The sequence below is a fragment of the Peromyscus leucopus genome, chromosome 7 (genome assembly GCF_004664715.2).
Source record: "Peromyscus leucopus breed LL Stock chromosome 7, UCI_PerLeu_2.1, whole genome shotgun sequence".
Classification (NCBI taxonomy): domain Eukaryota; kingdom Metazoa; phylum Chordata; class Mammalia; order Rodentia; family Cricetidae; genus Peromyscus; species Peromyscus leucopus.
In genome coordinates, this window is record NC_051069.1 from 117,420,993 (window position 1) to 117,434,681 (window position 13,689).

The 13,689-nt window shown below is 47.5% G+C and overlaps 1 protein-coding gene across 3 annotated transcripts; it reads left to right on the forward strand.

Moving 5' to 3' along the window:
* Window positions 1-94: 94 nt before the first annotated feature.
* Tacc3 (transforming acidic coiled-coil containing protein 3) lies at window positions 95-12,901 on the forward strand. 3 transcript variants are annotated; one of them, XM_028870755.2, is made up of 15 exons: window positions 95-338; window positions 2,337-2,499; window positions 2,640-2,782; window positions 6,205-6,286; window positions 6,608-7,169; window positions 8,144-8,196; window positions 8,432-8,535; window positions 9,301-9,388; window positions 9,473-9,574; window positions 10,004-10,080; window positions 10,160-10,203; window positions 10,968-11,128; window positions 12,158-12,264; window positions 12,353-12,473; window positions 12,702-12,901. In XM_028870755.2, exons 2-15 carry the CDS (start codon window positions 2,338-2,340, stop codon window positions 12,765-12,767), a joined length of 1,872 nt encoding a protein of 623 aa, XP_028726588.1. In that variant the 5' UTR covers window positions 95-338; window position 2,337; the 3' UTR covers window positions 12,768-12,901. The 3 variants fall into 3 exon arrangements, with proteins under 3 accessions (XP_028726588.1, XP_037064054.1, XP_037064053.1); XM_037208158.1 differs by lacking the exons at window positions 95-338; window positions 2,337-2,499 and adding an exon at window positions 4,781-5,226 and having other exon boundaries at window positions 2,710-2,782; XM_037208159.1 differs by lacking the exons at window positions 95-338; window positions 2,640-2,782 and having other exon boundaries at window positions 2,364-2,499.
* The last annotated feature ends 788 nt before the right edge of the window (window positions 12,902-13,689 follow it).

Consider the following 13,689-nt stretch of genomic DNA (forward strand, 5'->3'; position numbering starts at 1 on the left):
ACGGTGCCCACACGCCCCGACGCGCCCACTGTGCCCTCAGTCCCGGAAGCGGAACTGCTTGCTTGTGAAGGGCGGGACCAGTAGGGCCTGCTATTGGCCGCCAGCGGCTGTGGCGTTCTTCTCCTGCCGCGCGCTGATTGGCCGCGGGACGTCAACTCTCGATATTTGAATCTGGGGCGGGCTCAGCGGACCACGGTCACGGACGGCCAGAGCCAGCGCTTGTTTGGAATTACTTGGTCTCGGTTTCTCCAGCTCGGACTCCTAGCGTGGAGCAGGGGCGGTGCTCCTTCCTTGCGGTAGGCGTCGGCGCGGGCCCAGGGCCCGTCGGCAGTAGGCAGGTAAACGGCGACTTCCCATTTCCTGCGGGCGAGGGGTGGGGACCCGCGGATCTGGATTCCTACAGGCTGGGTTGCGGCTCCTCTCACCCGCAGCTTCGCTCTCTCCCTTTGTTGAGGACCCACCCGGGGCCCAAGCGTCCTCTTTTCTGGGCTAACGGCCCACCAAGCCTCCTAGGCAGGACTGGCGCCCGCGGGCTGCATTCCGTGCAGGTCTGAGCCAGCTGATGTCCTCCAAAGAGGCCACACGTGACTATTTATCTCCCAAGGTTCCAGTTGTTGTCGAGTGTGTAGTGGATGAGACTCGTGTTTCGGAGCCAGGACATTTTTCGCCCCAGGTCTCATTCTTTCACCTTTTCTGCAAAACTGTCTGTTGTCTGTTGTCCTGAACCCACTTATCCCAGGGATGGTTTCTTGTTCCTGGGCCAGTGCCTCTAAGTGGCCCTTCTATACAGCCTGGCCACAACCTCAGAAGAAATGGCTTTTCTTGGAGACTACAGAAGATCCTGCCAGATGGGTTTCCCTTCTTTATAGCATTCTTCTCTGAACAGGGTCCTTCAGGGCCAAGGCCTTTTTCCTCAACTCTAGCTACCAGGGTGACCTCATGCCTGTACCTATACGATTTGATTCAGAAATGCTATTTTCAGTCATGTTCCCTTAATTTTACACACCTGCCAACTCACTGTTCCAGGTGAGAGATGTCTCATCCTTCGTTCTCCCACTCCCCATACTCCACCTGGGAGACCATCATCAATTTTAGCTGTATCGTCTCTCATAGGCACCTGACCCCAAGCTTCATCTCACTAAGGCAACATCAAAAGCTTCCGTATGCTCCCTCTCCCACCCCACAGTCACTCCTGCACCAAGAAGACAGCAGAACCAAGAAGCCTGGCTTGTCAAGCCTAGCGCCCAAAAACTCCCTCCAGGGCCTGGGGACATGGCTCAGTCAGAAACATGCGTGACAAACAAACATGAGGACCTGAGTTCAGGTCCCCAGCACCACCTAAAAAGTAGGTGGTGTGGCTGCACTTGCCTGTGATCCTAGCACTGGGCAAGCAGACTGGAGAATCCCTGGGGCTCACTGGCTAGATAGTCTTGCTGAATCAGTGAGCTCCAGGTTCAGTTAGAGAATCCAATACGGTGGAGAGTGATTGAAGAAAACACCTCATGTCAATCTTTGGTCTCCCCTTCACCCCCACCACCACCCCAACACCCCCCAAAAAAAATCCCATCCTAAGCAAAAGCTGGATCAGCTGTTCTTCCACTTTCTTTCTTGAAAGACTTCATCCAAGGCCACATAGCCTAAGCTTGTGAATTCCATAATCATCCCAGTACCCTTTTCCCCATGCTTTCTGATAACCAGCTTTTCAGGTCAAAAATCCTAAACATTGGTCTTGATTTCTTTTCTCCTTACCCCATGTCCTGTGTACCTTGCTAAGCAACCTAGTCTACCTCTCTTTGGCTACAGGAACCTCTGGTTCTGTCCTTTCCCTTCCTGTTTTTCCTCATGGACTCCTAAAGCAGAGTTAGCAGCAGCTTCTCTTTGTGATGACCCTCCTCCCCGCTACCTCTCCTTGTTCTTGAACCCCCAGGAACCCATGGTCCCCTGCCTCTGCCTGTCAAGTGCTAGGATTAAAAGCGTGTGCCACTAGTGCCCAGCTGCTTTGGTTTTCTTAAAGGCAGGATTACATCCCCTAGCTCTTGCCCTACAGTGTAATATACATTAATGGAAGTTATTCTAAATACTTGGTTCTCTTTCTTTCTCAACCTGAACCCTATTAGCAGTTGGCAGTATACCTGATACAATACAAGGGAGCCTGAGGCTTTCTCTGGCAGATGACACCTACTTGAAGTACTAACAGTATACCTATGAAGGATACTAGCTTTACCTATTCAGGAAGAAGTATCTCACTGATGTATTTGTGGGGTATTTCTGTACATGGGACTGCAGCATCATTGACTTCCTAGTGACTAAAACATACTCTTTTTTTTTTTTTTCAGAATGAGTCTGCATATCTTAAATGACGAAAATGCCCCCAGTGAAAAGAGTTCAGAAAGCTATGACTTCCTGTTTTCACAACCGGAACTTACCGGAAGATCCTCTGTTCTCCGTCTGTCACAGAAAGAAAATGTACCACCCAGGAACCAGGCCAGAGCCACAAAGGTAAGTGTGGACTATAATGTATGTACTCTTCAGGTGCTCTGGGATTGGCTTTCTGAGAACCTTAAACTGTAGTACTTTGGCTTGCATGTGAGGGCTTGTATCATGGAGCATGCATGTACACTCTCCTCACCTTTCACTAGGTGACTTTTCAGACACCTCTTCGGGATCCACAGACACACAGGATCTTAAGTCCTAATATGACCAGCAAACTTGAGACTCCATTTGCTCTGGATGATGATATTGGATTAGAAAACAATCACTGCGTCTGCTTACAGAAAGAGAAGTAAGTGTTGATGCCATTTCATGTCCTGCGAGTCTGTCTGAGGGTTGTTGCAAACCTTCAGTCCTGTCATAGCTGGACTATTTTTTTCCTCTGGTCACTGCCCTTAAGAGAAAAATCTGGCACAGTTGTTAGTGGAGAGTTAATCATCAGATAATTGGACCATTTTAATTCCATACTTCACTCTTTGGCTGGGCCCCTACCCAGTCTTTATTTCTATAACTTGATGGAATGACCAAATCGCATTTCCAGAAAAGGTTATCTACAGTCTCCTTCCTATGGAGTTCCGCTCATCTCTCCCTCCTTGAAATCAGCACTTGCCTTCCTACACTCAACACTTGGAGAGAGCAGATAGAACTCATAGGCGGAGAAATTATCATGTGATCAATTAATCAGAGCTTGGGAGGTGACTCCCTTGGTACTGTTTGCTGCACAAGCATGAGGCCCTGAGTTTAATTCTCGGTACCTACATTTAAAAAAACCCAGAACATGGGCTGGAGAGATGACTCAGTGGTTAAGAGCACTGGCTGCTCTTCCAGAGGACCTGAGTTCAGTTCCCAGCAACCACATGGTGACTCACAACCATCTATAATTACATCTGATGCCCTCTTCTGGTGTGCATAAAGACAGAGCATTCATATACATAAAATACATAAGTAATAAATCTTTAAAAAAACAAACTCAGAACTATACACCTTTAATTCCAGCCCTAGTGAGGTGGACATAGGAGAATCTTTGGTGCTTTCTATCCAAATCAGTGACCTCCAAGATATAAAGTGGAGAATGGTTGAGAAAGCTATATCAAGTATTGATTTCTGGCTGCTTAGGCACATGTACATACACCACGCATGCACAATGTGCGTACACATCCACATATCTGCATGCAAACATCCACAAAAGAGAAACTAGTAAGAACAGTTTTGGCTAAAAGGATGGGGAGAAGCTTCATCCATAAGTACATTAGGCATTTCCCTGTAGGAACCCTACTGAAATGACAAGCAGATGTTAAGGCTTTGCCTAGAGAGGAGGGCCTTGGAATTAGTACTTCACCAAACTGGTACCAAGAACACATCTTTATCGAGAGTAGGAGGGGTCTCTGGTATGATTTTGTTCTGTTTTTACTGATTCCACTGTTGAAACTTTTTAATATATATATATATATATATATATATATATATATATATATATAAAATAGAAAAATATGAGGAATAATAAAACATCACTCCTGTTCACTCCTGTGCTCTTAACTTTAATGCCACGACATTTCTCTGGGTTGTGTGCCAGCTCTGTCCTATCAAAGCACCCCTAAATCTGTTGCTCTTTTCAGGTGTCCCTGTTAATTTACAATTTTATTTTGTATTTTTCTGAAATCCAGTCAGATGAGATTAGCGTTTAAGTCAAACACTTTTGGTCTATAACAGCTTCCTCAGAAACACAGGGCCAGCATTGGCACTTGACTGCTATGACTCTAGCTTACTTTGAGGCCAAGGAAGTTCTTGTCTCTGCCTTATCTACTGGGAGGGCAGCTCTGAGTAGTCACTTGGGAGTTTATCCTTGGCCTAGACACATGCATGTGCCATAATGCCATTCATCATTTTAAGGTATTCTGCTGAGCCTGCATACTAAGGACAGCATGACACCCAAGCTCATGGAGCTTGTTTGGTGGAGGATGGGGGAACAACCAGAGTGATCAGCTAGGTGTTTGATTTTTTTTCAGGCATTATCTTCTAGTATGGCCAAGGTCCCAACGTAGGAGGTGATGTGGCAGTCTTTCAGTTCTTACCTTATGAAAGAATGGGTCCAATCAAGAGAGACATAGGCAGTTTAAGTAGATTATTTAGCACAGAACCAGTTTAGTTAATAAAGCTAAGCGGAACACTCAGACCTAATTTATAAGGCCTCAGCCTGCCCCAGGATTGTAGCAGCAGGCACCCAGACCCCCCTTCCTTCCATTTGTGTTCATCTAGTTCTAAGAACTCAACCCCAACTGGCCCTCTTTAGGCAGATGGGGCCACAGACCCAAGTCCTCATGAAGAAGCCACTGGCCAAATGGTCATCCATTCAAGTCATGACTCCATAAGGCTAGAATTTGACTTCCCTGATGATACCACCAACCCAAAGGTGTCTTCACCAAGGAGACTGGCGGAGAGACCTGGCCTCCAGCTTCTCCTGAAGAAATCAGAGGCCAGCCAGGAGCAGGCCCCCAAAGAAGCAGAAGAAAGAGATGGGACCAGAGAGAGAGATGAATGTCCCCAGCCTGCTTCCTGGGACTCTTACCACCTTAACTGGGAAAAATTGGATGACTCAAACTTCAGTCTATTTGGAGGTGACTCCAAGTATAATGGCAAAAAAGCTAAGTTCCCAGAAAGTCCCAAGAACAGGTTGACCTTGCTTGTGGCTGAGCAGCTGAGTGCTGGGCCTACAGACGTGGAGAACTCTCCAACCCAGTAAGTAGGAAAGGGGAACATTGGCATGTCAGGAGCAGTTTTGTTTTGTTTTGTTTTCCAAGACAGGGTTTCTCTGTATAGCTTTGGAGCCTGTCCTGGAACTCACTCTGTAGACCAGGCTAGCCTCGAACTCACAGATCCCCCGGCCACTATCTCCCAAGTGCTGGGGTTAAAGGCGTGCGCCACCACTGCCTGGCAGCAGGAGCAGCTTAATGGTGTGTATAATCTGGAGCCTAAGTGCAAAAATAATTCATTATTTTATATGCATTGGTGTTTTGCCTGCGTGTAGATCTGTGTGAGGGTGTCAGAAGCCCTGGAACTGGAGTTCCAGACAGGTATGAGCTGCCATGCAGTTGCTGAGAATTGAACCCAGGTCCTCTAGAAGAGCAGCCAGGGCCCTTAACTACTACTGAGCCGTCCCTCCAGCCCCGATGCCACTTCTTTACATAGCCAGCATACTACTTCCCTTCATGGTCTCAAGACAAACAGATTTCAGGATTGTCCAGAACTAAAGCAGCACAGCTTTAGAGTCCCTGTCCCAAGACCATGGGAGAGGTGCTCCCGAGTTGTCTGTCTTGAAGCACAACAGCACAGCTTAACTAACAATCGGTACAGGTAGTTCACCTCTAATCTAGGACTGTAGCTGAGGAAGTCAGGTAAGAGTTTGAAGCCAGACTTGTCTGTGTGGGAAGACTGTCTTTCCACACACAAAAAAAGGAAAAGCATAGGCTACCACTCAGGTGAAAGCTGGTTGGTACAGCAATCCACTGGCCTTAGGTATTCCAGGAGGCAGCTGTGACATGAAATTAGGTGCTAACGTGCCAGCAGCCAAATAATCTGTTACCTCCAGAGAAAACTTCCATGTATCTTTTAGCATGAGCAGCTTCTCAAGTGAACCAACGCAACAGGGAGGAGGTAAATTAATGCCAGAGCAGGGAACATAGGGAAGACCCAACTCTGATGACTCTGTCTCTCCAGTCAGCTGCCTTTAGCCCCAGTGGATGATACACCTGTGGTTCAGATGGCAGTCGAGATCCTAAGCGCAGAAGATGGTGTACAGGTATGTATGTGTGCATGGAGAGGTGCTATCACCATCATTATATACTGTGTAGAAAAAATTAACAGGGCATCCAGGTGTGGTACAGACTTTTAATGCCCAGCCAGGTCTACTGAGTGAGACCCTGTCTGAAAACAAAGAAAAATAACATGGCAGAAGAGGCCACCAGCAACCTTCTGGTGACAGGGTGGGACACAACACTACTATTTCCTTCCCCTAGAGCTGCCTCCCCATCTGGGTTTATTTTAAGGAGAATGGGTAAGACAGAGCCAGCCTCCCCTCCCCATCCGGGACCTCACTGTGCAAGGTGATGCTTCCCTTTAGGAGGGAGTCTTGAATTCCTCAAGAACTTCAGCTTCCACAAGTTTTCTGGACAGTGAGCTGGTGGCTCCTCCTGAGCCAGTGCTGGAGCCTTCCCTTCAGGGACCAGAGCCTGTCATGGATGACAAACTGATGGCCCCTCCTGAGCCAGTGCTGGAGCCTTCCCTTCAGGGACCAGAGCCTATCATGGATGACAAACTGGTGGCCCCTCCTGAGCCAGTGCTGGAGCCTTCTAATCAGGGACCAGAGCCTCTCATGGATGACAAACTGATGGCCCCTCCTGAGCCGGTGCTGGAGCCTTCCCTTCAGGGACCAGAGCCTATCATGGATGACAAACTGATGGCCCCTCCTGAGCCAGTGCTGGAGCCTTCTAATCAGGGACCAGAGCCTATCATGGATGGTGACCTTGCCCCTCCTGAGCCGGTGCTGGAGCCTTCTCTTCAGGGACCAGAACCTATCTTGGATGGTGACCTTGCCCCTCCTGAGCCAGTGCTGGAACCCTCTCATCAGGGACTAGAACCTATCTTGGACCCAAATGAGGAGAGCTTCAGAGACCCAGCAGAAGGTATGTGGCCCCAAGGTGTCACCATCAGTTGCCTTAAAATCCCTGTGGATACTTAACATTCCTTTGAATTGCAGGTGGTTATTCTACAGGCTGTTTCTCTGACTAATTCACATGTAAACTTTTGGTCCTTAAGATGAGATACTCGGGGATGGGGATTTAGCTCATTGGTAGAGTGCTTGCCTAGCAAGCGCAAGGCCCTGGGTTCAGTCCTTAGCTCAAAAAACAAAAACAAACAAACAAAAAAGATGTTATTACTGCTGTGATGATACCCAATGACCAGTCAGGCAGGAGAGGCACACATCTTTAATTCCAGCACTTGGGAGACAGAGACAGGCAGAGTTCTGTGAGTTCAAGGCCAGGCTGGTCTATAGAGTGAATTACAGGACAGCCAGGGCTACACAGAGTAAACCCTGTCTCAAAAAGACAAAGGAAAAAAATTTTTTTCAAGGTCCTCTTTAGCTACATAGGGAGTTCAAGGCTAGCCTGGGCTGTCTCCAGAAAGAAAAAGTAACAGGTCACTCCATGGGTTCCACATCATCACATTCAGTGAAACGTGGATAGGATTGTAAGTGTTGTTACTGAAGATGAAGCGGGAGAGAAAGGGTTCCTCTCCCTGTAAAACACAGGGGCTTTGGCTCAGGCTTCCTTCATAGAAACAGGGAAGCTGCTGGTCAGGCTGCTGGGAACAGTCTCTGAATTTTTTACAAAGAACAGTGATCCTGCTGGGCATTAGTGGCTCACACCTTTAATCCCAGCACTCGGGAGGCAGAGGGGTTTCTGAGTTCAAGGCCAGCCTGGTCTACAAAGTGAGCTCCAGGACAGCCGGAGCTGTTACACAGAGAAACCCTGTCTCAACAGCTCCCTAACAACCCCCCTCAAAAGAACAGTGATCCTATTCTGTTAAGTACTTGGGTATGCAGCCCTCAGGACCTGCAGTATTTGAGGTGAATGACCATTATTATTCACTCTTTCAGTTCTAGGTACTGGTGCTGAAGTGGATTATCTGGAGCAGTTTGGAACTTCCTCGGTAGGTGCTTAGCACTTGATGGCAGCCTTAACTGAAATGTGTAACCCAGTCAGCCTAGGCCATTTATCCTTGGTGCCTGGAGCATCCTGCAGTTCCTGTATAGTATCTGATCATGTCTGAGTCTAAGAGCCCTTGCCCCTTTTGCTCAACAAGATCACCCTAGCTCATGGGCTATGTCTATTAAAGTAATGGTGAATCTTGCTGATTTTCCTTGACCCATCTCTCCAACTTTCAGTTTAAGGAGTCAGCCTGGAGGAAGCAGTCTTTGTACTTGAAATTTGATCCCCTCCTGAAAGAAAGCCCTGTGCGACCAATGCCAGTGGTCCCAGTGACAAATAGGTATGTCCCTCCTTTGAAGATGTTAGCATGTATACTAACTGATTAAAAAATTCTAGAAAAGGGCTAACTGAACTAGAGTAAGTAATGGTACCGGACAAACAGGACATGTATCAGGTAGTGTGTGTTTTAGTAAGGAGCTCTGCATCCTCTCTTCACACAAGCCACCTAGTAAACACAAGTAATAAATACACAATAAGGTACCAAACTGGACCAGGTCAGATAGTATTTGCTTTTATGAGTGGAATTCTAGTTCCACAGTCATGCCTGTTCCTTCATGAATCACCTAGGACAACTTATACTGTAAAGGCAGATCTGAATAGTTGGGACAGAAGCCATAGGGCTTCAAATCTAACATTTATGGGAAAAGTCCAGGCTAGTGTCTACTTTTTTGGAAGAAAATATAATCAAAATATACTGAAAATTACTTGCTAAATCAAACATAAGACCCTTGAAACCAGAGAAGAAAAGTTATGCTACCTCAAACTAGGTATTCACCCTGTGCAGTCTGAAGACACCACAGTAAGGTAGCTACCACATCTGCATAGCTTGCCATGACCAACAAAGCATCAGGCATGAGAAGACAAGTAGGAGAAGGGGGACATGAGCCAGTAACTACCAGGCCCAGTTCTACATTTTGGACTCCTAACCTTTGTTTGTGTGTAGACTAAGACCCAAACACAAAGCTTGTTAAGACAACACAACTGACTTTTATGCCCTAGTCAATACTCAGAGCATGAGGTGATCTTGCTTCCTGTTTGGTTTCAGTATACAGGATGCAGATGAGTCTAGTTCGGGAAATCCAATGGAAGCCAAGCTTGTGGACCTAGATTTCTTGGGAGCTCTGGATGTTCCTGTAAGCACTTTAGCATCATTGGAGCAATTTTTGTGGTCTAAAGAGATGAATGAGATCTTGAGGGCCTATGTTTTACCCCCACAGGAGCCAGGCCCACCTCTGTGTGTCCTTGAGCCTAGAGGTCTCCTTCCTGCTGAGCCTATTGTGGATGTGCTGCTATACAGCCAGAAAGACCTGGATGCATTGGTAAGAACAGGCTGGTAGCTACTTGGTAAAAATTGGAGACTGTTTGGAGAAAGAGCTGAGAGCTAGATACAGGTTATTCTAAGTGCAGTTTGTACTATGACCAGATACACACAAGCTACATACAGGAATTTCTTACATGCATCTATCTATCTCAGATCAAGGAAGAGCACCAGGACAGCCTGAGGGTCCCACATTGAACTTGGGCCTGTGATACCTGCTTACATATAGCCAACTGGAACGGGGTTATGGCGCCCCCTTGTGGATAGTTGGTTAACACACATACTCTCTGGGTGCCTGTGGTGGTTGCCCTCATGAGCATGGCCAGCATAACTCAGTGGCATGGCTCCAGAGACCTTGGATGTGAATGAAACAGTCCCTGGGGAGAAAGACACCCCACAGACCTGTGAGTGGTTTGTGTGGCTTTTGTAGGTGAATGCGACACAACAGGAGAACTTGGAGCTGAGGAGCAAGTATGAGGACCTCAACATGAAGTACTTGGAGATGGGGTAAGACTGCAGGCACCAATACTGACCTAGATCTACCTGCATGATGAGCCGCAGATACTCATCCTCTTTCCTTCTACAGGAAGATCGTGGATGGGTTTGAGAAGATTGTGTACAAATCAATGGGTGAGTGCTAGCTGTGCCCCTCTCCTTGTGTTCTGAGGTAACAATATACTGTCCATTTCTTCTCCTAACCTGTGCTCTGAGAAGTGAGGGTTCCTGTTTGGTTTCAGTATACAGGATGCAGATGAGTCTACTCAGGAAATGCAGTGGAAGCCAAGCTTGTGGACCTAGATTTCTTTCGTGAGGGTTAATGAAGGGAGGAAGTACCCATGTGACTGAAATTCACTGAACAGCTGGTGGCCAAGGCTCTAAAGAGGGACAGATGCCATGCAACTTGTTACACCATGCACTGCCCTGGCTTCCCCTCCCCAGAGATAATTGCAAGTATCAGAGTGGAAACACAGGTGTCCTTATAGGGATCTGTCAAGCCAACAGTGGTCAAGACAGGTCTTCCTGCTCTCCTTCCCCCTAAGACCCATGCAGCACATGACACATGTCCTCACATGAACCTGAAGTCCAGCACACCTGCACTTGCTTCCTCCAGTCTTGCTGGTGTTTCCTCAGCATCACACTGGTAGGTCCTGGGCCAAATCCTCATGAGGCTGACAAGAAAGAAGCAGCCACGTTCTAGGCCTACGTTACATCTCAGAGAATGTGAGGGGGGAGGTGCTTGTCGTGTTATGGGACACTTAGTAGTGTCCATACCTGATGCACCTGCCCCGGCTCCCCATCTCTCCTGCTGCTCTGTCTCACCCCTTGTTTCAGAGCCGTTTCTGACATTCAGTATAGTAGCTGCTTCCTAATCCCAGATACTTAACTTGTTAAAGAGGATGCTGAGAAACAGAAGGAACTCTCAGAAGACAAAATCAAGAAGGTTCTGAAAGAGAGAGACCAACTTACTGCAGACCTGAACTCCATGGAAAAGTCCTTCTCTGACCTTTTCAAGAGGTTTGAGAAGCAGAAAGAAGTGATTGAAGGCTACCGCAAGGTGCGTTGTTTCCCCTTTGGTCCTTTTACAGGGCATAGCCCATAAGAGTGGGGCCATGAGCTGTGCTATGTGTTCCTGGGTCCTTGACTACTTTTCATTGGCACCAGGCCATGTGATGGCCTATCAACAAGACAATCTGTACCCAGTAGATTCTAGTGGAGAAGCATACCCAGATCTGTGAAGCATAGATTTTGGAGGCTGTAAGCATGGAGTCTCAGAGGAGACTGGGGGTTTCCCCATTCAGTGTTAGTATGCCTGGCATACATGAAACCCTTGGTTTAATCTCTAGTAACAACCCTCCATACACACACACACACACACACACACACACACACACACACACACACACACACACACACCAAAAAAATTCTTGCAAGAAAGGGCAAACTGAGCTGGGCAGTGGTGCACGCCTTTATTCCCAGCATTTGGGAAGCAAAGGCAGGCCTGGTTTACAGAGTGAGTTCCAGGACAGCCGAGCTACACAAACCTGTCTCAAACAACAACAAAAGATCAGGTGGTGGGCAAACTGGGTTTTCCCCCATGGTGTCTATGGAGAAAACAAGTCATTTGGGGAGCCAGCTACTGAGTTCTAGTACCTCCTGCTACATGACCCGCAGTAGTTCACTTTTCCCTGTGGGAATGAGAGGCTCAAAGAGTGCTGTGGGGATTGAGGCTGCACATATCCCTCATGGCTGTGCTGTCGTCAGCCTGCAGTGTGCAGTGGTTCTATTCATGACTTGCACTCTTAAGCAGAAACTGATGTCTGATACTACAGGGTCTAGGGATCAGACCCGAGTCTGAGGTGCAAGTCCTGAAGCTGTCTGCACCTTGAAGGTGGGATAGACTACATGTACATCAAGAGGACTTTTGTGAAGGGAAAATGCCAGGTTCTGAATCACTAATGTCCTCAAAGCCTTAAGTGTCTACAGTCTGCACCTGACCCTGGGTCTCCCCACCTGCCAAGCCTGGACAGGCTCTGGCTCTGGTGGAACAGTGCACCATTAGATTTCCTATCTGCTTGTTCTCAAGAATGAAGAGTCTCTGAAGAAATGTGTTGAGGAATACATAGTGAAGGTTGAAAAGGAAGGCCAGAGGTACCAGGCATTGAAGACCCATGCAGAAGAAAAGCTCAAGCAGTGAGTTCCAGATACCCATCCTGGGGGGGAGGCCTAGCCAGCTTGTTGCTGGGCCAGGCCTAGCCTGTGTCTGTTTCTGTCCCTCAAGGGCAAATGAGGAGATCGCCCAAGTACGTAGCAAGGCCCAGGGAGAGACACTGGCCTTCCAGGCAAGCCTGAGGAAGGCCCAGATGCAGATCCATTCACTGGAGAAGACTGTAGAACAGAAGGTAAGGCACAGGGACCCCGGCCTGCTCTGGGGGTTGACTCTGATACAGAGACTGCCTGGCCATATCTTTTTTTAATTTACATCCCTACTAGCCATTTCTTTCAGGAAGTCCAGGGCCAGCCTTTTCCTTTCTAGTCCCCTGTCCTACTTGAGATGGGTGGGACCTTCCTAGCCAGTTGCCACTCCCTCTGAGACCCTACAGAAACCAGCCTCATCTTTTCTCCTTCAGACTAAAGAAAATGATGAGCTGACCAGGATCTGTGATGACCTCATCTCGAAGATGGAGAAGATGTGACTGCAGCAGGCCATCACCACCCCTCTGTTTACCCATTTCTCTGTCTGTCTGATTTGTCTCGTGTGTGATCTTTAACCCCTGTTCATTTCTAAGTTAAATTACTTTGAAGACTAAAGTTTAATTTCAAACTCAAAGTCAACCTGGGTTCAGCTTGTTTGAAAGTATCTTTCTACAGTCCTTACGGTTTTCAACCTTCCTGATGCTGTGACCCTTTAGTACAGTTCCTCATGTTGTGGTGACCCCAAAACCATACAGTTATTTTCATTGCTGCTTCCTAACTGTAACTTTGCTACTACTGATATGTATTATAAATATCTGTGTTTTCCGATGGTCTTAGGCAACCCCTATAAAATGGTCATTTGACCCCCAGGTTGAGAACCTCTGTTATGGAAACTTGGGAAGGAAGGTGGGGTCTAGTGAATCTGGTTAGTTTCAGAGATTTCCTGAAGCTGTTGCGTTTTTACTTCCTGGAGGTTCAAATGGAATGTTTTGCTTCCCTTGATCCTGTATCTTCAGTAGTTTCCCTCCAAGATGGAAAGTTATCTTGGAAGAACTGGCCACACAAAGCCCGGCTCTGGCCTGAGCCTCAGCCATCTTGTTTCCTTGGCTGTAAGAAAACCCCTCTTTTTAAAAAACAAAACATTTATTTATTTATTATGTATGCAGTGTTCTGCCTACATGCATGCTTGCAGGCCAGAAGAGGGCACCAGATCTCATTACGGATGATTGTGAGCCACCATGTGGTTGCTAGGAATTGAACTCAGGACCTCAGGAAGAACAGCCAGTGCTCTTAACCTCTGAGCCATCTCTCCAGCCCCAAGAAAACCCCTCTTGAGCCTGCTTATCTGTATCTCCCTAGGGAATGAACAGATAGGAGATGGTGGGTTCAAGTCCTCCCCAATTTTCAGGCATCTAGTCAGCT

Excerpts from the sequence above, each read along its gene's own strand:
- Tacc3 (XM_037208158.1), top strand. The coding sequence starts at position 4,829 with ATGGTCATCCATTCAAGTCATGACTCCATAAGGCTAGAATTTGACTTC. Across the intron at positions 10,204-10,967 it reads GATTGTGTACAAATCAATGG|AGGATGCTGAGAAACAGAAG; the intron begins GTGAGTGCTAGC and ends AACTTGTTAAAG. Across the intron at positions 12,265-12,352 it reads GCAGAAGAAAAGCTCAAGCA|GGCAAATGAGGAGATCGCCC; the intron begins GTGAGTTCCAGA and ends CTGTCCCTCAAG.